Source organism: Spinacia oleracea, chromosome 1, assembly GCF_020520425.1.
Source record: "Spinacia oleracea cultivar Varoflay chromosome 1, BTI_SOV_V1, whole genome shotgun sequence".
NCBI classification, from domain to species: domain Eukaryota; kingdom Viridiplantae; phylum Streptophyta; class Magnoliopsida; order Caryophyllales; family Amaranthaceae; genus Spinacia; species Spinacia oleracea.
This window is the reverse complement of record NC_079487.1, coordinates 93,051,850-93,079,486: the sequence shown is the minus strand read 5'-3', so window position 1 is coordinate 93,079,486 and position 27,637 is coordinate 93,051,850. Positions and strand designations below refer to the sequence as shown.

At 37.0% G+C, this 27,637-nt stretch overlaps 2 protein-coding genes across 3 annotated transcripts; one reads left to right on the top strand and one right to left on the bottom strand.

The window, feature by feature from the left end:
* The first annotated feature begins 348 nt into the window (after positions 1 to 348).
* On the top strand, positions 349 to 4,878 carry LOC110806072 (amino acid transporter AVT6A). Its single transcript, XM_022011709.2, has 5 exons — positions 349 to 1,480; positions 1,679 to 1,831; positions 2,315 to 2,518; positions 3,242 to 3,707; positions 4,303 to 4,878. Exons 1-5 carry the CDS (start codon positions 1,054 to 1,056, stop codon positions 4,442 to 4,444), a joined length of 1,392 nt encoding a protein of 463 aa, XP_021867401.1. The 5' UTR covers positions 349 to 1,053; the 3' UTR covers positions 4,445 to 4,878.
* Positions 4,879 to 6,073: 1,195 nt separating this feature from the next.
* Positions 6,074 to 16,008, bottom strand: LOC110806060 (zinc finger CCCH domain-containing protein 41). Of its 2 annotated transcripts, XM_056836407.1 has the most exons (6): positions 15,520 to 15,988; positions 13,461 to 13,559; positions 10,733 to 11,467; positions 8,525 to 9,712; positions 7,542 to 7,883; positions 6,074 to 6,964 (listed from the first exon to the last, which is right to left on the bottom strand). In XM_056836407.1, exons 3-6 carry the CDS (start codon positions 11,429 to 11,431, stop codon positions 6,317 to 6,319), a joined length of 2,877 nt encoding a protein of 958 aa, XP_056692385.1. In that variant the 5' UTR covers positions 11,432 to 11,467; positions 13,461 to 13,559; positions 15,520 to 15,988; the 3' UTR covers positions 6,074 to 6,316. The 2 variants fall into 2 exon arrangements, with proteins under 2 accessions (XP_056692385.1, XP_021867386.2); XM_022011694.2 differs by lacking the exon at positions 13,461 to 13,559 and having other exon boundaries at positions 15,520 to 16,008.
* Positions 16,009 to 27,637: the final 11,629 nt, after the last annotated feature.

Genomic DNA, 27,637 nt, shown 5'->3' with positions numbered 1-27,637 from the left:
AACAAACTTTTTTGGATAAGGCTTAGACTTTTTTTTAGAACACATTTTTGAGCTATCCAAAAGCCACATTTTATGAAACGGGCCATTGACGAATATGATGATCCACTCTAGATTTTTTTTTTAAGGATGATCAACTATAGGTCAATGTAGATGACGTTTCTTGTACAAGTATGTTATATCGCCAACAACTAGAAGGTGTTTAATTTTTTCTTAATTTAGAAGCCGTGCTTAACAATAACACAAATTGTTTAACAATGTATTATTAGTAAACAAATGAAAATGGAACACAAATTGCTGAAAGAGACATCATTAATCATTACGCACCTTAAGGATTATTAAATTCATAATTATTTTCCCCTTGAGAAGAAACTTAAAATAATAGGGAAAACTAATTTTTGCAGCTGTTGAGAAAGTGAATTTAATTTAATAATCTCAAATAGTCAATTTTGATACAGTTACGCGGTAATATTGCTCAACTATATTGGCGTGCCGATTTCTCTCACTTCAGTTCTTCCTCATTTTTTTCAAGTCTTATCTTCAACTAAATTAAGCTACACCTTTCAACTTTGATATTCCACAAACAAACAATCTTTCTACTTATCATCTTTGATTGATTCTTCTTTTATGATATTTTATTTTGATTATTTGTTTATGTGGTAAACTCATAATCTCGGTGGTCACTAATTCTGGTCAATTTACAGCAAAATTCAGGGGATTTCTTGGGTTTTATTACTAAATTTGCAATCATATTTCTGGGTTTTCATTTATCGGGTCATTTGGGTTTTCCAAATTTCCAATTTTGATCAGTTGGTGTAAAAATAATCTTGTTTTTGTTAACCCAAAACCCTAAAATTTCCCCCAAAATTTCGAAATCAAAGATTTTGGATCATTTTTACACTTGAATCACAAAATCCCAGATACCCTTTTTGCATAAGTTTGGAAGCAAATCTTCATTGTATAGGTTTGAGCAGGATCAAATAAGTTTTTATTTCTTCATAAAGTTTAAAGTTTTAGGGGCAGCTTAGAAATTGAATTTGTTTTTTTGGGAAAAAAATGACCATTGGTAAGATGGAGTCGAAGAGAGAGAGAAAATCAAAGAAATCGAAGCAAGTTCCAGATGAGAATGCCCCTTTGTTACCCACAAAACGTGAACACGAAGCCGGATTTGATGAGTTTAATGGGGCTTCATTTTCTGGGGCAGTCTTTAATTTGTCCACAACAATTATTGGAGCAGGAATTATGTCTTTGCCTGCTACTATGAAGATCTTAGGTCTTGGTCTTGGGATTTTTATGATCGTATTTATGGCTTTTTTGACCGAGAAATCAATTGAAATGTTGCTCAAGTTTAGCAGGACTGGAAAGTGTTCCTCTTATGGTGGTGTTATGGAAGATGCATTTGGAAAAGTTGGTAGAATTTTGCTGCAAGTTGCTGTTTTAGTTAACAACATTGGTGTTCTTATAGTGTATATGATCATCATAGGTATATATTTGGATAACATGCCAATTTTACTTAATTGTGGTTTTTGAGCTTTCTTTTGATGTGTGATTCAGTGGCGGTTTTTTGATTTGGTTCTCTGAAGTTGTTAAGATTGTGAGATATGATGTGGTTTGTACTCCGTATTTTATATACTGTGTTGCACTAAAGATGTTGATCTGTTTTTTCTGGGATTCTTTGAAGGTGATGTGCTCTCAGGAACATCTGCCAGTGGAATTCATCATGCTGGTGTCCTAGAAGGTTGGTTTGGAGATAATTGGTGGAATGGCCGGTTCGCTGTTCTCCTTATCACAACTCTGTGTGTGTTTGCTCCATTGGCTTGCTTCAAGCGTATTGGTGAGTTGTTGCTGCATTGTTCAGTCTTGGTAGTCGTAGTTGCTATTTAGAAAATGCACTTTGTTCTTTAATAAATCTGCAAATACAAGGTCGTTTGCCATCTTGGAACCAATTTTTTTGTTGTTGTTGCTATCTTGCCTCCATTGCAGTTTCATTGGATTAATAACCGCATACAAGACATTCTTGGTTGGCTCATTGTTCTTCAAGTTTCATGTGATATATCATAACTGACCAGTTAGGATACTTGGATCAATTTATGATAAATGATGGTGTTTAGACTATGGCATTGGAGCCATATTATGCCTGTGTTTAGAATATAGTAGTATTTAAAAAATTATGGATATAATACTTGGTCTACTGCAGGCCTGCAGGTATAGGCTGTTCTTATTTTATGAAGATATAGGAATGTAGGATAGGGTTTCAAAGTTCCTAAATTTTATTAATTACCATGATAAATGCTCATAGTTTGTGTTTATGATGCAGATTCTCTGAGATATACATCTGCATTATCAGTTGGGCTGGCTGTTGTATTTCTTGTAATTATGGTGGGAATTGCGGTTATTAAGTTGGTAAGCGGCACTGTGATGATGCCCAGATTGCTTCCAGACATTACTGATTTTAATTCATTCTGGAAACTCTTCACATCCGTTCCTGTTCTTGTCACAGCGTATATTTGTCACTACAATGGTATGTCAACAGTCGACTATTCTCTTGGTGTTTTCTAAACTAATGAAAAACATAATAATGTGGGATTTGATTCGAGTCCTACGAAATGGAAGCAGTCCATTTTCTCCAGTTTTAGAAGACTTGATTCTTGTCAGTTGTCACTGCATGCGGTCAAAATGTGGTGCTTATAGTGCTCAGAAGAGAAAATGTCCCTATTTGAAGGTTCAAATCATTCATGTTGGACATGCAACCTATTAATTTGAACTAGTGCATTTCTCCTGAAAAAAGATGACTTGCAGATGCACTATTCCCAATTTCCCAAAAGATTGTCTATACAAACAGTATGAACAAGTCAAATGATGTTCTGTTGTAGCAATTCGTAGGTCAACTTTTCCTCTTTGAAGAGTTACAAGCTACCATGTTCCTTTCATATCTTGAAATTGTGTGGGACATTGTAACCCATGAATTTAAACCAGTCAGTTTTCTCCAATGAAGCAAACTTGCACAGATGCGCCGTAAGTGGGTAGTTGTGCAAGTATGCTAAGAGTATTGATATGATTGAAAGGATAAATAAGTGTAATGGAATGCTTTGTGTTGACAAAAACCGAATTCATATGCCTTTTTTCTGCACCTATAGAACTATAATAGGTAACTGGTTGATTTGATTTATGGGGTGTTTTGATGAAAGACCAGCATTAGTTGCTAATTTGTGATTGAATTGAACCACAACTTTGAATTTTGCAGTTCACTCTATTGACAATGAACTCGAGGACTCTACCCAAATAAAATCTGTTGTACGAACTGCACTTGGACTCTGTTCTTCTGTATATGTAATGACAAGTTTATTTGGGTTTCTTCTCTTTGGTGATGGAACTCTGGATGATGTCCTTGCAAACTTTGATACTGACCTCGGAATACCATTTGGTGCCGTGTTGAATGATGCTGTTCGTGTCAGCTATGCTGCACACTTGATGCTTGTTTTCCCCATTGTCTTCTATCCATTACGGATCAATATCGACGGCCTTTTCTTCCCCTCATCAAGTCCTCTGGTTCACAGCAACAAGAGATTCTCTTTGATTACCATCGTCCTTATAACTCTTATATTCCTCGGAGCAACTTTCATACCAAGCATCTGGGATGCTTTTCAGTTTACTGGAGCAACTGCTGCTGTTTGTCTTGGGTTTATCTTTCCTGCTGCTATTATCTTAAAGTGAGTACCTCATTCACTTATTCTTATTAGACTTCCTTTATACATAAGATAAGTAAACTTTATTTATTCTTCTTAGTTGCACAAGTTCAGTACTATTAAAAAACAACTTCCTATGCACAATCCAACCTAATTATATTGATGCTGTCAAACTTTGTATTTTGGTTCTGTGCAACAGTCCATGAGTTTGACCTGGTCAACAGTGCATGCATATTTTTACTTTTTGCCTGTCAGTGTTGTTGTTTGTAGTCAACTGCTTTCGAGACATTCCTTGCAAGCAAATCCAAGTATGATGCTCTTGATACTGCTGCAGGCCTAACCAAATCAGAGTATTGGCAGTCATGTTTTACTCAATTATTTTGTCATAGTATTATGGAAGATCCATAATATGCAGCCATTTTTGGGTTTCAATTAAATGATCACTATATGATGAGACTATAGTTTTGGTTTGGCTCCTTGGTTATGCTGCAGTGTCTTATGGTATGAGCAGTGAGCCAACTGTGATTGCCTCACCTACATGAATGGCATACAAAAATATGCACGGGTTAAACTTAGTATCGAACCATATGGACTAATTCTTGTTATGCAATGATTTCAGGGACCGGTATGCCATTTCCACAACCAAAGAAAAATCCTTGGCCATTTTGATGATTGTCCTAGCAGTATTCTCAAATGTTGTAGCAATATACAGTGATGCCTATGCACTATTCAAGAAGAGTTCTGTAACCAGTAAAACTTAAACGGACACTTGACGCTCCATTTAAGTTAACTGGGCGCAAAGCAGAGCATAGACTCTGTCCTGTTTCCCTGAAATCATCGAGATGACTTGCTCTTAGGTTATCGAGGGGTACAGCATAGAGCAAATGCGGCTCGTTATGTGAACAGGAAGTTGCTCATTGTGAAACTGTGTAATCTTATATCCTACCAGTGATTGTTGTGATGTACTGATTAGGATAGTGTTTATATATAGTCTGCAAAATAAATAAATAAATTCAATGAGAATATCGGTATTGATTGTACTTTATATTGTAAACCGAAGGAGAGGTATGTGAACTTATAAGAAGCCACCTTCAACTGGTGGTTCGAATGGTTGATCTACCAAGTAATTATTTGTTCTTGTAGTATATTTGAACTTTGCATTTGAAGGCCTAAATATGTAAATTTGCAAGCTTTATCGCGCTCTCTTTTCCATTTTCCCCATCCTCATCTCTTTACCCTTTTCATGTGTGTAAATAACTAAATATGCTTATTGTGTCTGCAAAGGATCTTTGTTCCTCTCCAAGATCTTCAATTTTCAATCATATGGAGTTTAAGCACCGATGATGTTTCATGTTTGGTATATTCATTTCTACCAAGTCACAGGTTCGGGTTTTGCTGCTCGGGTTTGGGTGGGGTTTTTCCCTAACCCTTCCACCCTCGTGTCTAAAAGACCTAACGTTCCAAAAATGGCACATGTTCACCCAAGTGGTTTAGATTTCTCCCTGAGATTGTTAAGGGTATCCAATTAAGTTGTCAACTCTAGTACATGTTTTCAGATTAAAAAGTAAGGTAGATTGTTTGCTTAGTGATCCGTGTTATGTTTTGCCTGTACTTGTGTTTTTAGTAGGCCGTGTTGGTGCGTTTTTGGCTTGTTATGTCCTAATACTGACGGGTTCAATTATTATACTTCGTATGAAGTTTGTTCCTCTTATTTCTGGTTAATAATATTACTACTATTTACCAAAATAAAAATAAAAATAGTAGTAGCAACAATAATAATAACGATGAGAATTATTAACATCAAACGATAAATAAACAAAAAATTAATCACGATAAACAAGGGGCTGATGACGGCAGATATCAGTGGGGTCGATGATGAGGATGAAGATGATGGTTGATAATGGTGATGATGGCTAACTAGACCTGGTTATTGGACAGGGTAGTCCAATGGATATAGGGTTAGGGTCAAGTTAATAGGGATTTTATTGGGCAGGGCTCTTATTGGACAGGGCCTTTATTGGACATGGTCATTATAGGGTCAAACTTATACTACAATTATTTTGAAAATAAAAATAGTAATTATACAAAAAATTACATGCATAGCTTCGTATTTACTTGTACTTGCACATGGCTATTTTGTTTTTCATTTTTCATTGCTCGTTTATTGACCCGCCCAATAATGACCCGCTATTGACCCGCGACCCGCTTTTGACCCGCCCATTATCGACCCTCTAAAAATGACCCTTTCAATACACGTCCCTCTTTTGACCCGCACCGACCCTGACCCGCCCCGCCCGATAACCAGGCCTATGGCTAACAATGGTGGCTGATTGAGGGCGTTTTGTAGTTGCTCTGCTTTTTTTTATTCCCACCTGAAAGTTTGGAGTGTGTTTACAACGGAAACAAATATATATTGAAAATCCTATAGAAGTACAAAAGAAGGAAAGAGCTTAGTTTAACCAACCTCAAGTGGCCAGTTCAAAATTAGAACATCGACCGATCCATAACAACGAAAATCTGGGGATCCCATCTACATTGTTTCTTAAACAAAAGATTGTCAAATTTTCATTATAGTTTTACATTTTGGCTGTACAAAGTCTCAAAATTTTGACATCCCTTGACAAGTTTTACCTTCAGGCAAGTCTCTCTGCAGCAAGAAGTTTAGGACTGACTCTCAAATTTCCATCCGCCTCAATGAAGCTATCTTCTTCTTCTTCTTCTTCTTCTTCTTCTTCTTCTTCTTCTTCTTCTTCTTCTTTGTCTTGCACTTGAAAATCTCTATTTTCCGATCCATCTGCTTCTAAGGGTATATAATTTGCTGATTTATCTGGAGACTGAACAGCTGCTGTAGGACTGTCTTTGTTAGGACTGTCTTTGTTATTGGACCTGGGGCTATCACCACAAAGTCCATTTGATGACTTAGGAGTTGAATTACTCTCTTTGTTGCCCTGGGATTTATCATGCTTTGTTGTATCCTCAGACTCAACTTCTACATTAATAATACCTTTAAAAGCCGACGAACTTTCCCCACTACTTCTACTGGTACTAGGAATACTTGAAGTTACCCATGAAAACTGTAAATTGTATCCATTCCAACATTTACCATTCAAGAATGCCCTTTCAGCTGACTGTCGAGTTGAAAAGCTTATACGAGCAGAGCACTTCTTCATTGCCTCGGAATCATCATTGTGGCCTTTAGGACTCTCTTCCTCGCCAGAATCTTCTATCTCCACATTAGATACAACACCGTAAAAGGAAAAGTGATCCTTTAAAGCAACAACCTGTTAGACATGAGAGGATGACACTTTTATTGTTAAGCTTTCTTGTAATTAGACTAATAACTGAGATCTCAGAGCACAAAAGAGTACATTTTGGAAGGCACTAAAAGCTGTACAAGTTAAGCAGCAGCTTTTCATTCAAAGCATGAAAAAATGTGACCCCATTTGCAAACAATCGAGAACTCAAATCTCTCAAGACTGGGAGGATGAGGGGGTTCCACTCATATAATGCCATAATTACGCCAAGTACTTGCCACATTCTCGAGATAAGTAAATCATATGCAAGTACCTTCAACAGTCTACATCAACTCAGCACAACCAGCCCAGGATCTCATGCAACAGTTGCAATATTATGCATTTTACGGTAAAACACCAAATACAGCAGTCCAATGGTAAATTGTGCTTTTGAAATTACCTAACGAGTAATTTAGCTGAATATTAATAAATAATCGTCAATGGAGCTCTAGAAAAGACACATAAGTTGACACTCTATAGCCTAGCAACATATTTGAGGTACAGGCACATGCAAAGTAAGCACAGATTTTTTTCGTTTTGGGGGAGTAGGGGAAGCAGTACTCACATTTGCCAAATTGAACGGTAAAGGTGCTTTTATCCTAAAAGTTGCTGGCCTGTTATCCAATTTATATCTATTCATAGCAAAAGGAACTGCAGCAGTTGTCATTGGACGAACTGTGTGCTTCAAATTTGGAGGATCCTGCGGTGCACCAGCTGAATTCGTTCTGCATCTCTGAGATGCAATGTTCTCAATATGCACCTCAGTCTGCAATAATGGTCCAGAAACATTAGCATCTGCAGACTTAGTGTTTGCAAAATTTGCAGCTTTTTCCACACTAGTTGATGGTTCAACTGTCTGCTCCTTCGCAGCTTGCCCAGCTGATACTTCATCCTTGACTCCTGTAGCCTGCACAACTGACTCGTTAATATCGAATACTTTATCTCTATTCCTAATGGACATAAATGCCAGTAAAACTTTTAAATAACTCCATTCAGGCATACGCGCAATTTTGGTCTATTTTCAAATGGTCTATTTTGCCTCTTCACTCAATTTTTTTATCAGATTTTCAGTTTTCCATGACATCAAAACAGGTTCTTATGCATGAATTATGGCTTTTGCCTTCAGCAATCGCGTTCCATCATCATCGAGATTTCCATTGGCGTCTTGGAGGGGTCTTTTGGACGTTCAAGCATAACTCAAGGCCATTGTCAGGGGCAATAAATATTGGGTACATTTTTATCATGGTCCAATGATACGTCCTGAGATAAGACGTCAAAATTCACAGCTTAAGAATGCAAAAAATTCCAGTCTTTTCCCGTATCTAGCCCAACCAAATTCATCAGGTCAATTAACTCTATTTAATACTACATGCATTAAAAGACTACAATAAAACTGCATTTGGTTACAACGTTACACATTCATGCTGAACACAAATGCAGTAAACTAATGTAAGCAAAAGGCACAAGTTATTTGGAAATTTATGCAACATCATGCAAAATAGAAACAAAGGAAGTACAGTGAAGTATCGAAGTAGGAAAAACACTTACTTGCTTTGCAAGTTTATCCAACTGTCGGCGAAATGCATTCCTCTTCTGTTCCAACATTTCCTGTTTTTTACGTAACTCCTCCCTCAAAACCTCCAAATTTTCCATCTTTTTTTGTGCTGGCGGTGCCGCCCTCGGGCTGTTGGTAGCAGTAGGTTTAAAGTCATGGCCAACAGTCACAAGGCTGTCAGGAGGTTTAGGCACTACAACTTTTGTAGCAGCATGTTGGAGATTATCTTTTCCTTTGTTGAAAACAGACAGATGAGGTGAACCAGAAGCAGCTGACACACCTTGATGCGTTATCACATTGTTAACACTGTTTGAGCCATCTTCAGCTACGCTATCTCTGTTTGCCCACCATAACTTAATGAAACGGCTTCCCATTACAGCATCAGGTGCCTTCAACGCTCTTTCTGCCTCTTCCCTTTTAGAGAACTGCACAAAAGCTCGTTCACTGTTTGCTGGGATGTAGATATCAATTACTTCTCCAAATTTTCTAAAATGAGAGAGAAGGTTTTCTTTCTTATTGTCTTTCAGTGGAATGCAATTGACGAATAAAGTGCGTTGGGCCTTTTGGGATAGTTTCCTAGCATTAGCCCCTGCATCATTTTGCAGCTTTGAAGTTGAACCAGCAACTTTCATGCCAAATGGCCCTCCATTGTTTTGTTTTCCAAGATGAGAAGTCCCTTGTGTGCTAATTGATGCCTCACGACTCTCTTTCAATTTACTTTCTGGATACTCTGACGGCTTTGTCCTAGAGTCAAGTTTCTCTTTCAGTTCCAACTTATTCTTTGAATTTTTGAGTCGTCCCCAAACAGTTGCACTTGTGCTTTGTGAATTAATAGCCGCCCCACTATTACAGATTACACGATCAGAAAGGTCAGCATCCATAAAGGGCTCGGAATCATCAAAGTTGGGTGGTTTCAACCCAAGCAGCGGAGTTGATGTTCCATGACCATCATTATTCCACAAAGGCTGGTCAGGGTCGTACACATCAGCTCCACCAGCATTAGCAACACCCGCCAAGCTCTCATCATCTACAGCAGACTTGCTTGTTCTACTATGCATACCTCGGCTGCTCATCAATGTACCAGAAGAAACACCAACTGATGGCATAAACCCACCTCCAGCTGATGTACCAAGGACATGTGCATTTGAGAGTGACACCGGGAGGTTAAACTGTGATAAGCTCTGCAAATTAGGAGAAAAATATTCAGAACCTATGAAACAAAAAAAAAAAAGCAAACAAACAAACGAGAATACAGGATCATATTGTTTTCTGAGTATCTAAACAAATGCGTTGTTAAATAGTGTCAGGTAGGTTATACTGTGATCAGCTTGTATGTTGCACTGAACTGGTACAAATGCTATAAAACCACATAAACCAGGAACCCCAGAGTGAACACTGACCACGTTTACTAGAGAACTGATTCTTAATTTAACAAAAGATACCAACTAAGCCACTAAGTCACCCCAGTACATGTGCATCACAAGTGTGTGCTTAAAGAAGGTTCCTCTATGAAACACAAATGTAAAATTACATGCTGCAACAAATACCAAGCCTCTTCCACATCCGTCATTTGCTTTATGTCTGTTATTATAGTAACTTCTAAACACACTTGCCACAAGGAGAATCCTTCAAGTAAACCCCAGAAAGAGGCACGGAAGAGTATATCCAACGTTTCATGTGAGAAGTTATATATGCAAGATAAAGGAACAACAAATACACATGGTATATAAGCACAAGCTGCACAACTTAGGATGAACAAGAGCATTATACGGGAACTGAACAAACATCATTCACCTTAAGAAAAAGTGACTAGAACTTAAATTAACACACAGAAACAATGGTAAGCCAGAAACCATAGAAGCTATTAAGAAGTCGTAATATCCAAAAAAAGGAAAGTTGTTCGTCCTGCCAATCTAACATCTGACCAAATCTCGGGAGAAATAATAATAATAAAAAAAACTCTAAAGCAGCTGCTTGCCACTTGGTGTACTTTTAATTACCTCAATCCCACCCCTCAGCACAAACCAACGTAGGAAAGACAGAGGAAGAAAACTAGCTAAAATAATCATGGTGAAACAACAGTCTATAGGTATAATATACATTAAGAAGTTACCAGTATAAATTAGGTATAGCATCGCAAGCAAGCAATTTGCCAATATGTTACATCTGGACTGTTGCTGTAAAGTTCAAAGTACACATACCTGCACATCTTCAACAACAATTCGATTGACACCATGCTCCATTGGGCACATATCACCCCTCATGCAAAATCCACGCTCCTCAAAGTCTCTGCAGCGCTGACGCTGAATACCCATGTTGAGTGAAGGATTCAACTGTGGTCTGAGCATTCCTGGCATCCCAAGTGGATTTATTGCATCCATTGCCCCATTTGGGATTGCAGGAAGTAGTCCGAAGCCACTCCAAGATCCACCTTGTGCATTTGGAACATTAGGAAACCCTCTTCCTGTGAACATAGCCGACTGAATAGAACCTGGATGAGCCATTTGGGAAGCAATATCAACGGAACCAAACCGTGAATCACGATGGAAATCTCTACCCCTTCCTCTTCCAGGACCATGTTCACCAGGAAACTGAAAGAAATTTACTCCAGGAGGCCGCCTCTTTTCAAACTTCGAGAAGTCCCTATCTAGATTATAGTGAGACTGGGGATCACTCTGCCCATTTTCATAAGTCCTACTCCGTTTTCTGTACGGTTGTATCAAAGCTTGTTCTAGCGGATCTGTCTCCAAGGATTGGGATCTAGTATCCCGCCTACGATGCTTATGATTGCGATCATCATCATCATCGTCGCTAATTTCCTTCTCATCTGGATCACTGACACAATCAGTAGGAACAAGGCCACTAGGTACCACGGGCGGACTTTTCAGCTCCATACTCATCCCAATTTTGATATTTTAGCCTCCTTGTAACAGAATCTGGATTGTCCAATTCACAGTTAGAAAATATATAACCATTCTACTACTTGCAAAACGTAGGCAACTAGATGATCTATTACCACGGCAATAAATGTGGGCACAGAAGACAGCCAGTCAAGCACAAGACTAAGAAAAAGTGACGTATAAGAACTGTGTTCACCGGAAAAATCTCATACAACACCCTATGTCCAAGTTATAATATTTTTCTTAACATAACATTGTCCTAGGACCTCATACAGTCATATACTCATAACAAACATACAACAGAAAAATACCCCCCCCCCCGGCACCCCAAAAAAAAAAAACATACTCCCTCGATAATTTCCATGATCGATCAGTATACATGCTCTTCACCTGCTCAAGGACACATAAAGTACGAACATCCTATCTGCCTAGCAGTCCACTGGAAAAATGATCACCAAAATGCATACTGTGGCAGCACAATATTTAGGCAACAAAAAGCACAAGATGATCCAGAGTGAACTCATGAAGGCAACTCAGGCAATGATAAGATAAACCACCACAACTGAAACTTCTTTCAGCTCGTCAAAAATGAAGACAATCTAGCATGCAGAACCAGAATAATATTTTAGTAAGATCATACAAAGGGAATAATGTAGCATCCACGCATAAAAAAAGCTAGATTGTAATCAAGAAAAACAAAGTTACAGAGGACAAAACTAGCTCCAGCCAACAAGCTACTGTAAGGGCAGCACTCTCAGGAGTCTCACCTACCCTCCAAGAAATATAATATGCCTTTAATTACTCACAGAGGGAATTAATAAAAAGCAGTGAATTCTTTTTGTAAGCATTTAACTGGAAATAACCTCACCAAAATGGACAGTAGAATTAGTAATCCTGACAAGTCCAACTCGCATTAATTAGTTAATTACAGTTTCATATTCTTCAACAATTTAATAGTACTCCTGACATAAGTACTTGGTTAATGTTCAAGCAAAGGGATGAACAGAATTAAAAATGGTTTCAAACCTAATAATACAACCTTTCCTAGAGAACATCATTCTTGGTCAAGTGTTGTAAGCCTATAAACCATCCCGGAGAAAAACAAGACAGTTCTAAACTAGTAAAAGAGGAAACATGGGTTTGAGGGGCTTGAGCCTCCTGAAAACCTCTTTGGTTCTGCATCCAGCTACTCTATTTTGAGTTACAGCTACATTTCTGGTTCATCTTACACTGAGAAGTGAAACCATTAAACAATATTGCACCAACTATATAGCTTGGACAAGCAAGGTTGAAAGAACAAAAGATCAATATAGCACCAACTATATAGCTTGACATGCAAGTTGGAAGACTTGTAACCAGTGGTTTGACCAGTTCGAACTCCAGCTATCATAAGGAAAGTACTCATTATATGGTCAGCTAGACATGCTTGAATTTATTAAATAACTAGTTAAATGCCAAAAAGAACAGAATGTGCAAGTTAGCTTCAAAATTAACCTCAACGTTAAGCAGAATGCGGTACAATTTCTGAGTCATGGAATGAGTAAGTGAGCTGTTCTTCTTTTCTTTCGGATAAAAGTACCAAAATGTATTTTGCTACCTAACTCGTCTGCAAGTGTTTCACTATTTCATGTAACAATCTGCACTAGTTTGAGTGAATTAGATAAAGGTCGTAAAACTGGATAGCCTATACGAGTTCAAGGACCAGGCCACCAGTTCAAAACTTCAAATTTAAAACCCTCCTCGAGAACCAATTTAGAAAAAGAAACTGCAGAAAAAAGTTCATGAGGTTCCAATAGGATATTGATCATGGATCCCAGAGAATAAAAATTTGCCAATTTGAGGTTAAAGCTATTAGTTTATTTCATAGAGAAAATACTTTATGGGAACTGCTCAACAAAAATAGGACAAGATGTCCTCACAAAGAAAACAACTACAACTAGCCTGATTTCTGTGTATCTCCCCCATAGAAAAGTTTGGGAAAGCCTCAGGGTGACTTTATCCAATAGCAGATCACAGGAGACAGCATTACCATTAGATATTCTCCAATTCTTTTCTAGCCACATGCTCCATGAAGTAGTCATCATTAAATATCCCAAAAACAACCTCTTCTCCTTTCCCCCAATGAACCCTACAAAACGAATTTGTGAACAATCTTCAATATTTAAAGAACTTACCTGAGCCTCATTAGACACCACAAAAAGTCTTCTCCAAAGGCGATAAGCCATGTCATGAAGGAAAACATGTGAATATAACTCAAAATTAGACCTCCTCTATCACTCAAACCCTCCAATCGACTTTTGACCTACCCGTGTCGGAGACCATATCAAATACTTCAAACAGATTAATTGGTGAGTATAGTGCAATCCTTGAAAAAAACATGAAGACATAGAAAGGCTTTATGCATCCATAAAGGACATGTTTAAGTTTTCACGAGTCCAACACTTCCATATAGTCTAAAATCTCCCATTTTCAGAGCCTTGCTGATACATACTCCACCAACTTAGCTCTCAATATTCCTAGTTTAAGAAAGCCATAATTTTCATAATTAAATCAATCCAGCTATCCGATTTAAATATATCTTGTTTACTTCAGAATCAACACAAGCAGCCAATTACCACTGTCTAATTAACAAGTTGACAGAAAATATATATAATACCTCCCAAATGTTCTATGTTACTAAGCATAGTAGCATCACATAACAATCAATGCCATGATCACCAAACCCACAGTGTTGCATTCATCATCTCTAAGACCACTGTTCAAGCAGACTCTTAGACAGTTAGACAATACACTAGCACTAGCTCCAAACCTAATAATCCACACAACTATGATTTTTAAGCTACCGCAACGCATCTAATAGCCTATTAAACAACATAAGTAGAAAAACAACACAAAGTGCCAGTGATCACGGTAAAATCCAATGGTGCAAAAGTGTCCAACTCTATGTCATGAATTATCTCTCTTTGAAATTCTTCCATCAATCTCAATAATCGGCTCAGTTTAACAACATGAGAGTCACTTCGAATTAAATTAAAGCCCATATCTACAGCCGACCACCTAAGCTCATATCTACAGCCTACCAAGAGTACCAACTAAGCTCATATCTTCAACCTACCAAGGCTAGCACAATTAAAATCGCCCAACCTTGAGCCATCGCCTCGATTCTGATCATGGAATCCAGCAAAACTAGTTCCTTAGCTTATATGAAAACATCTGGTAACCTTAATGCTAATTCAAAACATATTAAGAAAGCAAAAAATCTCCATAAGAATGACATCCACCATCAAGAAACAAAAGAAACCACATTGAAGCCGAAGTTAAGCTTTTAGAACCCTCTGCTCCCCAGCCACTATAGAGTTAGGCATTTGAACTAAATAAAATGAAAATATCTTTCTTCTATTCCCTAATCTAGTCATCTCCATTAAAACAATGCAAACAAAGTTCATGAGTATCCCATGCTAATTCATAAACAATACCCCTGACCACTGCCAATGCGAACACAAAACAAAAAGAGAGTGCACAGAACTTCCTCCATTCTGTATTAATCATTCACTGATTAACTTCCCTACTGTATAATGTATTACTCAACCATAACTAGTCAATTTAGAGTACCAAGTACGTGATAATTACCAACTCCTCAATCTATATGCATATTGTCACTTTTTTTTGAAGGGCGCAGGGGGGAGAACTTGTGATCAAATTGTCCAACCCTTTAGAGACTGATGTGCAACACTACCAAGCCATCCCCGCCCCTCACCGAGCACTATAATAACTTAACAAGTAGTCACCCGTCTCTTTCGAAACATCATTCGATAAATATAATCGACACACAGTACATACAGAAGATTAGCGGTATCGCCTGCTATGAATTGGGTACCAACTTGGAAATTATTATGACAGGAACGACAATTTTTGTTGCAGCGACAGGGGGGCTCACAGATTATTTCCAAATCAATCAACAATAACAAATACAGACGTAATCTACAACATATTGTTCGGTTTTCTGCAAGTTCTCGGAATTTACAGTAGATAAAATCAATTTCCAGATCTGAAAATCAAATGTGCGAAAATAAAAAACATAAACTCACCAACAAAAATCAGCACTCGAATAAACCACCAAGTCCAAAGAGCAATCAACCTCCACCGAACGGAAAACGGATGAAACAAGTGGTTGATAATTTCCTTCAATTAACAACCTTAATCCTTTAATTTCATATATCCAATCAAAAAACCGCTTAAATTTCACTCCAATTTACAGAAAGTAATCAAATTTTTTTATAAAAAAACCTAAAATTTACAAATGTCCGATTATCGTCATTGGCAACCGCAAAGCCCACCCAGGCGGAGTGACTGTGAATAGCGAAAGGTGGGGGGAGAGAGAATCGCGAAAGTGCGAAAGATAGAGAAGGTGATTATGGTTTAGGTTTAGCTGGTTGTGAATTATTTTTAATTTCCCCTTTTTTCTTTCTTTTTGGGGGTGCAATAAGGAGGAAGATGGTTGTGTGGTCTTTTTACAAAAGCCAAAAGGGGTTAGCAATTGGTCACCACCACTACACTGTAGCAGTGTAGCCAATGGAGTTTTGCTATTCAATATGCTTCGTTTTTTTTTTTATAAAGGTAAGGAAAAAGTCGCTAAAGTGAAGTTTTTGGGAGGTCACCCGAATCATAGGAGCCCCTCCGCACGAGGGTAAAATCTAAGTAACCATTGTTAACAATATCTTCTAATTTTGGGCTAGAACTAGGTGTAATATACATAGGCTCGATAATGAGGTGACAAACATTCGCAATCCAATCTGCCGCTTTATTTGCCTCTCGAAAAATATGTTGAATGTGAACCGTACTAAATTGCTGAAGGAGAGTCTTGTTATCATGAATGATGTTTTGAAGCTTCCATGGGGCTTTCCAAGTACCTTTAAGAGAATTAATGACAAGTAAATTATCACCTTCAATGTAGATGTCCTTGATACCTCGGTAGATAGCCTCTTGAATGCCTTTGTGAAGAGCCATCGCTTCTGCCATGAATACTTGCGTTTTGCCAAGATTGAAAGACTTGGCTGAGATTGTTTTTCCATTACTATCTCTGGTAATGATGCTTGCTGCTGCTGATGAAGAGTTACATGATCCGTCAAAGTTGAGTTTGTAGGCGCCCGTAGGGGGCGGAAACCACCTAACCAGAATGGGAGGGGAGGTGGTTGGATGATTACTTGGGTGAAGATGGGTGGTGAAGGGGGTACCTTTAAGTTGATGCGAATCCATAAGAAGCCTGAGCTCCCATTCTTTGAAAGTATTGTAGGCTTTAAAGTAGCTACGACAAGGTGAGACGTTGGTATTGGAAAAAACTAGAGCATTTCGTTCTTTCCAGATTGTCCAACATAGATAAATGAATTTATGAAGCACGATCTGATAGCGTCTGAGATAGTCTAACGTTTTGAAAAAGTCAATCATAGGAAACGTACAGCCTAACCAGTTTTTGGTTAGCCTATGTGACCAAACATTTCTTGAATGCTCGCAAGTGAAGAAGATGTGGTCAATCGACTCACTTGAGAGATTGCATCTTGGACAACAACTAGAAGGTATCACTTTCCTATGGAAGAGGACTTCTTTGACTGGAATGCTTTTATGGCAGATTTGCCATAGAAAGATTTTTAGTTTAGGGGCTATATTTGTAATCCCCCGTAATTTTATACATTTTATTTATATATTTTAACGAATATTTAATATATTTAATATATATTTAAACATAAATTACGGATTTTAGAAACGAATATGTAATTGAAATGTAATTATTTTATTTCATTTGGAATACTTTCAATGATTTACGAAATCAAAATGTATTTTTGGAATTTTACGTTAAAACGAATTCGATTTTGGATTCGAATCCTAAATACTAAATTCCTCAGTCTAGCCCAATTGAATAAAGCCCAATAATATAAACCCATAACCCCACACTTCTACTCCATGTAAAACACAAAACACCAAACCCTTCTCCTCTCTACTCTTCACGTGGAAAACCAAAAAAAAAAAAAAGAAAAAAAAAGAAGAAAAACCCTCCTGCTTCACGTACAACCTCCCAGCCGTTGCTCTCTCTCTCCTCGCCGCGGCTCTCCTCCCTCACGACTGAGCCCTCGACGCTGGTGAGTTCCTTCTCCCTCTCATTCGATCTCTCCTCCTCCTTCTTCTTTGTATTTCCTTGTTTCGTTCTTGCTCATGGCTTGACTCCGTTCTGATTCGCGCAGCCACCGCAAAGCACCACCGTGTGCCGCCGTCCACCACCTAGCGCAGTCACCCACGAACCTCGACCACCGCCGCACGGTAGTCCTCTTTCTTTCCCTCTTTTTCGTTTTTAATTTTCTTGCATCTTCGTTGTTGATGCTTCGACCCTTATTGAACATGTTGTTCTCCACAGCCGTCGAGCCACGCAACCAACCTCCGCAAGCCGCCGCCTTGCCGCCGCCGTGATCCGTCCGCCGGCCAACCCTTCCCTCTCTCCTCTTTAATTCTTGGTTATTTCTTAAACCCTAAGTAACCTAAATATTTTGATTTTATTTTGTTTATTTAATTCATGATTTGATTTAATAAATTTATGATTTTTATGAGTTAATTGGATTTTCAGATTTATGTAGTATGCTCAAATAATATATTTAATTTTCAGATTATGCAATTTGATTGAAATAATGGTTTTAATTATTAAAGTATAAATTTTAATGGTTTTAATAGTTTTGAAATCATGGTAGGATGATTATAAATTATTAAAGTTATTGTTTTTATGATTTCAAAGTTTAGGGAGTAGTGTGAAATTAGTTATATTGCTGAAAATTTAAAGTACGATGTTTGCAAAAGTTTTCAACGAATTTCAATCACTAATTCAATAATCATGATTCTAGGAAATCAAATGTTTAAGTTTTGATAGTGGGGAAAGTTCTAAATATGTTTAGGATGCATTTAGAATGCTTTCTTATGGTTGTCAATGATTAGAAATTTATTGGGATTATTTGTTGGATGTTTTAGGCGGAGAATTCTCTTTAGGCGACTTTTGAGAGTGTTAAAGTGGCCTATCAGTTTGTTTACACAAGGTACGTACATACCTGTGTGCTTGGAATGTGTGCTAATTGTTGAAACCATGTTGAATCTTGTTGTTGAACTTGGTTATGTTGATATTATTGTTGAACTTGGTGATGTTGATATTATGGACGAACTGGGTTATATTGAATGTGCATGTTTAATACTGTTGGACAAACTTATTGAACTTATTTTGCACTATGAGAACTGTAACATGTTAGTATGGATGATTGATACAAACATGTTGGTTGGGAACACTAGATTATTCTATATGATTGGGTTGGATCGATTGGTTGTTGTTCCCTTTCTATCTTTTCACTACTTTATGAGGGCGGAGGACCTTGTTTAGTAAGTTGAAACTTTATGCCCATATACAGGGTTGCTCATGGTTAAAGAAAGGTTGGATAAATCGGAATGAGTCTTGATTGATGCTTTCATGATCACTTACTTAATTCCAAGATAAAAACAGTTGTGAACAAATGTGAATTGTATGTCTTAGGTAATGGTTGAGTCATAACGGAATCTCAATTTGTAAATCATGTAAAGTGAAACTGAATAGCAATAGCTTTAGACTGTGCACGTCTGAAGTGACGGACAAACAGGAGTTGGGGTTCATGGTGGTAGCCCATGGCCTTTTCTGGGACCGGATTGATCACCGTGTTCTATTTTTATTCAAACGTTTCCTCGATATCGCAGGTCACTGAGGTTACGGAGTCGCGCCCGTACCTCGTCTTCCTTAGTGAAGACTTCTGGACGGTCAACTCGGTCCATTGTCTATTTCAACTAAAATAATATTATTGCTAAAAGTCTAGCCTAGTCTAGTCTGGTCAAGTATGGTCGTCAAACTATCATGTTTTGTCTGCCCTTGTTTGTGTTCATTAGTATCATGTTAGGGTTGTTCGTTTAATAGAATCATGTTAGGATTATTATTGATTTAGTATGTAGTACTCAGCTTTGCTGATTACGTGCTTTTGCTTGTGCATGTTGATCATGGCTATGCCTTATTGATCCTGTGATGACCCAATCTTTGGTGAGCAGTCTCTAAGGATCAATAAGCATTGTCCATCTGCAGGTTTGAAGATGTTGCATCATTGGGATCGGGAATAGAGAGCTTGTATTTAGTTTTGATTTGCTAAGTTGACTTGGGTTTGTTTAAATGGACTTTAAACTTGTCATACTATTTATATTTCCTTATTTTCGTTGGTTGATTTTTGGGACTAAACCTGTAATCGATTATTTATAAACCTAAAGTTAGTTTTATGTTTTCCGCTGCAAAATTCTGAATAAGCCGTTACGTTTTCACACGGGCGATAATGCCTTGATAATTCTCTATGTTTTATATTAAAAGGTTATTTTAGAAAAGAGAGAATTGTCGGGGTGTTACAATATTAAGCTTCCAGATCCATTTAAATTTCCATTTCTCACTTGTAGTGGGGAGATCATGAGCTAGCCATGTAGCTGATTTTACAGAGAATTCCCCCAAGTTTGTACAACCCCAAATAGGGTTATCCGGTAGGTCATTAACGGGAATGGGGATTCCTTTTATTTTTAGGACGATCTCAGGTGGAAGAACAGAAGATAGCTTTTCTAAGTTCCAATTTTTTCTGTCATCTATGAATTAGGCTACTGTAGCATCGTCATTATTGACATTTTGGGCACTGTCAGGAAGGTCTATGAGAGCATATTGCCCAATCCAGTTATCTCGCCAAAAGTTAATAGATTTGTCGTTTCCTAGTTTCCATCTTATTCCTTTACGTAAAATTTCACGTTGGTTCAGAATTTGATTCCACACAAGTGAATCTCTTGTTTTCTTTTTACAAGTAAAAAAGGAGTTGTTATTCTGAAGATATTTTTTCCTCATTATTTTAGCTCAGAGATTATTATCGTCCATAAGAATTTTCCAGCCTAGTTTAGCAATGAAGGCTCTATTCAAGGGGTAAGTTCTTCTTAGTCCTAACCCACCTTGGTCCTTAGGTTGACAGACCTTTTTCCAGGCAATAAGGGGGAGGGCTTTGCCTAACTAGGATTGATTCCAAAAAAATTGTCGGTGGATGCCATCTAGTTGAAGGCAAGTTTTCCGAGGCAAAAGAAAAGATGAGCAGATATAGGAGGGAAGGGCTTCTAGATTGCTTTGAATAAGAGTCGTTCTTCCTGCTTTGGAGAGAAAATTGGCTTGCCAAGAACTGATTCGACTTTCATTTTTTTGCATTATACGTAAGAAATCTGCTCTAGTAGGGGTGAAGCTCGAGAAATGGGAACCTAAGTATCTACCAAGTGCCACAGATTTGGTCATGTTAAAAATACTAGTTAGTGAGTCTCTCTTAGTGTGAGTGATGTTCTTTGAGAATATAATTGCAGATTTGTGGAAGTTCACAAGTTGCCCTGATAACTTACAGAAATCCGAAATAACTTTCAGAAGGTTTTGACAAGCAGAGTTAGTAGCTTTACAAAGAAGTAAACTATCATACTCCATTTTAAGATGCTAATCCTATCCTATAAATTAAAGTATTTTGATCACCCTATTATGTATTACGTATTGGTTAGCATAACCGGCAAATCAATCAATATCTAGTATTTAAAAAAGATAACCATCTCTATTTCAAAGATACGTAAGCAACACCGTTATGAAAACATGCGGCGGACACATCAGCATCATCCATCATCCATCTTCACTATTACCTTCTCGTGAACATTCAATTGTTCCTCTCTAATTAAACCTTCAGTTCAAACTTCATTCAAACTCGATTCAATTAAACCTTTAATTCAATCCTTTAATCTACTCTCATTAACTCTACCGTTATAATTTAATTCCCAATTTCCGGTAGAACTTCAACCAATCCCGCCATCTTCTCTCTTCCCCCAATATTATTCAATATAATTAATTCAATCTCTTAACTTTCTCCTCTGCAATTAGCAACTCAGTAGTTTCAATTTATACTATCGTTCACTAACTATTTATAGTTGAGACAATTTAGATGTGAAATTCATATCCCCAAGTATCCAACCTTTCCAATACCACTTTTGGAGGCTTAACACCTTCGCTAATGGAATCAAAAGAAAGCAATAAACATTATTGCACGTGCAAACTATCAATCCACGATTTCGATCAAATCCAATATATTTACAAACAGCACAAACTACCAAAATATCTTGCACATCCATATCAAATTGTAATGAATCTGTGACATTGTGGGTTAGGCGGTAGAAAATCAGGAGATGAATAACAATTATCAGATGATTTTACAGATAAATTGTTGTAGAATGTGAGAGTTCAGGCGGTAGAATGTGAGAAATGGAAATTAGTTTGTGGTTTTCAGTGGTGAGGAAGAACAATGAACAGAGAGTGATCGGATATAGCACGAAAGTGAGTGGAGGGGGTATTCTAATTTTCTAGAGTTTTTTTTTTCACTTTTTTGTAATTTGTTTTTATAGTAAGGGATCCTCCTTTTCTTTATCTTAATAGCAACGTTTGATGTTTCACATTTCACATTTCACAATAATGCATAGATTTAACCAATAATATCTTGAGTTGGAGGTACAATACAAATTAGCTATTAGTATGCATTAATTCAAATGAGGTATCGGTCTAATGGTAAAGACAGAGGGAATGTGCACGATAATTCTCAGGTTTATTTCTCCTCCTCCAATTGTAATTTGTATTGTCTTTGTGCTCATCACACACTCTAAAGAAAAATTATTAATTTCGTTGCTCGATCTTCTTATTTACTGTTTTAAATATTACTACCTATTAATTTAATGTAACCTTTACCATTTAATCATTTATGTACAGGACGTATCCAATATTGTAAGTTTGTAACTTTTCAACACCCCCTATAACAATGCTTAGTATAACTTTACTTTCTTACAAGAAATCACATTTTCCTTACCACTAGCCCGTTCGTTGAACGGGCCATAAAATTAGTTAAGATTAAATAGTGTACTAGCTCTGGTTGGATACTTGGATGAATGGCAAATCAAGATTAACGGATACATTGTCGATGGCCGGCAAACTTAGATTAATAATTAAATGGTGTACTAACTCTGGTATATCTATACTAATCAATAACCCTTTTAAAAGCAAGAACTACACATTTGGAACAATGAAATGACGTCCCTCACCTCAAATCCTTCTTTGAAAAATTCAGATTTCTCTTAAGAATAGTGGATTGTCGATTTTAACCTTACATGCTTCATTTACAATTTTACCCTGTATGCTTTCATTCGCCTCCTCGATTTTTTTGACAGCTCTAGATATTTACTTTCTCTCTATTCTCTTCACTGCATTGGGGCTCCTACAATGGCGATATTTTCATCTTCTTTCTCCCAACCCTAAAATTCCTCACTTCCTTCTCTCTTCTCTACCTTCGGAAGACTGTGCTTTAAGGATGGGGGTCTGCCCGTCTGGTAAGATTCTCCTCCCAAATTATGGATGAGTGTGGTGCTATGACTCGTAGATTTTAGATTTGTTATAGGTTTTGATGGGCTGGATTTTGTTAGTGGTTTCTCAGGAGCCTGATAGTTTTGGACGACACTTTGAAAGATGAAGCGTCGGCTTGGACGAAGGTGGTTGGGTAAGGGTTGGTTTCCGATCGGGTTTGAGGGAAGCATTGTTGTTGAGGTGGTTGGGGGATGCCATTTGCGTTGTTGTTGTTGTTGTTGTTGTTGTTGTTGTTGTTGTTGTTGTTGTTGTTGTTGTTGTTGTTGTTGTTGTTGTTGTTGGTGTTGTTGTTGTTGTTGCTGCGGCATGAAGTGGAGGTGGGGGAAAGGAGAGTTTTTGAGTTTAGGGTTCCGTTGTGGGAGGAGAGAGAAAGAAGGGAGACAAATGTTCTTCTGGTGATGTTAATCGACAATTTCTTGGAAAACATGTCTTAATTTCTTTGATCTTTGTGAACATTTAGACATTTTCTGCGATTGATTGCTTCAATTAAACTCCTTAATTACCAAAATCGCAAGTATTTGTGTTTTGATCATATATTATGATACACTTGGGTTTAATTTGCTTGAATTCATGGTTAATTAACGAGAAACTAGGTTTATTGAGATTTATTTTTAAGTATTATTTTCCTACTCTTTCAATTAAATTTTTATCAAGAAATTGATAAATTAAGGTATGTTTTTGTGCAGTTGCAAACTTGCAATGATTTAGAAACTTTCCTATGTTGTTGTTCGTCAAAAGAAGGATGTTGTAGCTAATCAGAAAGCTCATGTAGAATTTTCATCCCCCTTGTAAATTGGTTTATGTGTTTTTGTTAATTTATGTGCTCTGAATAAATGGTTATAGTCTCAATTGATTAGGGCACTGTCCTATCATTGACTTCATTAGAATTTCTAAAATTTGATATTCTGCATGGATTTGCTTCTAAGTTTCGATTTCTATGTCACAACAATTCAACTCTTATTTTTGGAAGCAATTCATTATTTGGGTAAACCCATTCTTGCTACAAATTGTGAATTAGAAGTTTGGACAAGAACTTTCTTTTGATTGTATAATATTGTAATTTCGAAAGTTCCATTAAATACTGAAAAAATCTTTAATTACTATGAATGCTTTTGATTGTAAAATGCACTTTGGATGTGTCTTCCTTCTCTTGGAAAATTTGGTAATATTAATCCAACCTTTGGCCAATTTTATTTTATTAAGTCCACCTAAGACATATTTTTAATAATCTCACCTTTACTACCCAATGACTTTTATTGGGCCCAACAGTTCATAAACATGTTGTAGGCGGCAATATGTCCCTACGTGGCAGTACTCTCTCTCGATATATTCAATCATCCTAATCAATTCATCACCATCTCGTTGACTTTTTCACCGATTATTGGTCACTTAAGCCCAATAAAAGTCGTTGGATAGTAAAGGTGGAATTATTAAAAAATATGTTGTAGGTGAGATTAATAAAAGAAAATCGGCCAAAGGTTGGATTATATTACCAAATTTCCTTCTCTTTTTTCTGTTTTTCAAATGTTATGTCTTAATTATTTAAACATATTTACTTGCTTGCTTCATGAGTTGAAAATCCATGATTGAAAACATGCTAAGGGAATTATGTCTGGATCTCACAAGATCATTGGTCAGACTCATCAGGGTGTACTTCCCAACTGGATTATATATATTTGTATACTTATTGGATATCAGAGAATGCTTAAACAAGAGATCTAAATCCAACTCTTGATAGACTGTAGTTCTGTTAATAGGACAAGAAAGATGGACAAAGCTTAAAGATTGTGTTTAATCACTTGATAGGGTGCAGTGTAAAGTTTATCAAACTGCACTTTTTCAGCTGAAAACATTCTTGTTTGTGCTCCAACTTGTGCGGGAAAAACTAATGTTGTTGTCCTAACCATATTGCAGCAGATTGCGTTGAACAGGGCACTAGATGTATCATTTGACCACAACAGTTATAAGATTGTATATGTGGCTCCTGAAAGCTCTTGTGGCTGAACTGGTCGGTAATTTGTCAAATCGGTTGAAGCATTATGGTGTGAACGTGAAAGAGTTAAGTGGAGATCAATCATTAACCAAGCAACAGATAGATGAAACACAGATAATCTCAACCCTTATAAAAGCAAGAACCTGAAACTAATAATTTAATTAATTCCCACGATACCCCTAAAATCCTTCATCAAAAAATCAGTTTTCTCTTAAAAATAGTGCCTTGACTAGATTACCCTCATTTTGTTACAGCTGACGTCCGAAATCAGTTCACATTACCTCTTAGTTTTTTTAACAACAATCATCTTCTTCCTCTACCTCTCTCCCCTCACTTCCTTCTCTCTCCTCTACCTCTCTTCCTTAATCTATATCCTTCTCCGATAAGTTTCTTCATTAATGCATCGTGCACGTAGATGAGGAGTACGCACAGTGGATGCCTCAGGTTCCCGTTTTCTGCGGAAGGCTAGCTAGATAATCACAACCTTGTCTAGCCTTCCCTCTCCTTTCGGTACTTTCTCTCTCTTAATTTCATCAATTCTAGGGTTTCATATTTTATGATACTGCTCGATCTTGTGGTTACAAGTGGCGGATTTTGTGTATTATTATTTTTTTATTTCCTAAATTGGTTGAATTATTTGAAGGTTAGTTGCGTTAATTTTATCGCATTTGGTGGTGCTTTGCCACGTCCGTTTCGACAGATTTCTTTCGATCTCTATTTTCTCTCTTCTCTTCGCACAATGGCGCATGAATTTGCTGCTCTAGGTCGCTCGAATGTTGGGAAATCTTCTCTTATTCGTTGCTTCTTGTGAATTTGATCCCTTCTTTCAGTTTTCTGCAATTGTTTCTTTGATTTAATAATTTATTGAGAATTCCATAGTGGGTATGGTGTTGTATTGAGCTTTCCTTTAGAATTTTTGATTTTTAGGGTTTGGTTATTTTTGTTGATTTTTTGTGTGTGTATGGTATGAAATTGAAGTTTAGGAACTGGGATATTGATTGAAGTTTCTGTATATTAAACTGAGACGACACTTCATTCCCCGTTAATTTAGGTATTTCCTTACAGCTACAATACTTTAAAAAAATCTTAGCATACTCCCTCCTGTTATTACCGATAATAACATCTACTTGACTGGTCCTCCGTTTACATCCAACCTTTCTTTCACCGTGGTGCTAGTGTGAATGCCACTTTCTCTTGCTTCAATAAGTTATTACTACCATTGGTTGATTTTTACGCATTGGTATTCCCTCATAACTTATCAGGTGTTGAATGTCTCTTTTGTGCCAATTTCTTATCACTGGATTGGGATCACTCAATTTTGGTTATACCTCAAAGGAAAAAATAAGCAGGATTGGCTCTTGTCATAGACTCATATGCAAGATTTGGGAAGGTCTAAATGTACGCTAACTCACTTGCAACTAGCAAAAAAGTGGCTAATTAAGAGATGATTGTGAAACATATATTCAAGTTGCTTTTGAATTCGCGGTCATCACCATGTTGCTTTAGTTCCAGGGTGCTATGATTTTTGACAAATTAACTTTAGTTGAAAGTAACTGAAAAATTTAGGTAAAATACGACTTAAAATTTCAGGAACAATATCAAGTCTAGGATATGTTATTTCACATCGAGGAAAGCCTACAACTTCGTAGGTTAATCTGGTGATAGTGTGATACAAACATAGTAAGATATTATGAACGAGGTAATTACATTATTTTGCTGTTAGTATATATTTTTGAGTTAGACTTAAGATGTGGATATTTCTTGGATCTCAGAAGTGTAAACTAACACGTACTAATCATTGCCTAACATGATAGAATCTAAAGGTTTACACAAACATCCCACACATGATGTAATATCACCTAGGGGCTGGAATTCTTATGATTCATTGTGGGACGATCTCTGAAGAAGATTTTCTGCAAAATGCAGAGCTTGTCTCTAAACGACTTCGTGCTCATGGATATGAGGTCTTTGTTGTGATACACTTTAAACTGTTTTTCTCCTCTCTTTTGGGTTATCCTCCTTTTTGTAAATAATCTTATGTTCTGTATGATCTATAATCATGTGCTCGGCCGGTAACTTGATCATTCTTAATGATGAAAAACATTATCTCCCGCTCTTTGTATCTTCATACACCTTTCTATGAGGGGTCTAGTATGGATTAAAACTAACTTTTTTGTAGTTATTTTTCTTATGAAACATCTTGTGATGTGAATGTTATAAAGCTTCTTTTACTAGGTAACTCCGAGTCCGTTGTGATGAACTTGTTTTTAAAGAGTGATTGTTGCACATTTGTACTCTTATCTTGATTTTTCCGTGGATCTTTTTGTGTGAAGATTGCAAATTGGATTTTTAAAGTAGTTGTTTCTGTCATTCTTTTCTTTTACTTTGTATTTTTTCTCAAGCCAAACTGCTTGTCCTTTCATCTTTGTCATGGTTTTCTTCTTTTCCAGATAAATGTGATATCTTTTGTTATGTTACAAATATTATAGCTCATTTCTCGTATATTTCATTCAATAAATTCATCATGTTTGCCTAAACTCTTGTGACTTGTGAGTTACTCAACTAGCATGGTTATTCCTAATCTCTTCTTTGCAGAAAAGACAATTGGTGAATTTGGTGTTGACGGTGAATGATCAATCCTTGATTTTAAGGATGGTGATTCCTTTGAAAATATCCTACGGAAGTTTGAAGTGGCTCAGATACAAGTGCGTCAGCT

What these genes read in the sequence shown, in the direction of transcription:
- LOC110806060 (XM_022011694.2), bottom strand. Translation starts at nt 11,431, where the DNA reads ATGAGTATGGAGCTGAAAAGTCCGCCCGTGGTACCTAGTGGCCTTGTT. An exon ending in TTGTTGTTGAAGATGTGCAG is followed by an intron (nt 9,713 to 10,732) that starts GTATGTGTACTT and finishes CCTAATTTGCAG; the next exon opens with AGCTTATCACAGTTTAACCT. An exon ending in TACCGTTCAATTTGGCAAAT is followed by an intron (nt 6,965 to 7,541) that starts GTGAGTACTGCT and finishes CATGTCTAACAG; the next exon opens with GTTGTTGCTTTAAAGGATCA.
- LOC110806072 (XM_022011709.2), top strand. Translation starts at nt 1,054, where the DNA reads ATGACCATTGGTAAGATGGAGTCGAAGAGAGAGAGAAAATCAAAGAAA. An exon ending in GTATATTTGTCACTACAATG is followed by an intron (nt 2,519 to 3,241) that starts GTATGTCAACAG and finishes TGAATTTTGCAG; the next exon opens with TTCACTCTATTGACAATGAA. An exon ending in CCTGCTGCTATTATCTTAAA is followed by an intron (nt 3,708 to 4,302) that starts GTGAGTACCTCA and finishes CAATGATTTCAG; the next exon opens with GGACCGGTATGCCATTTCCA.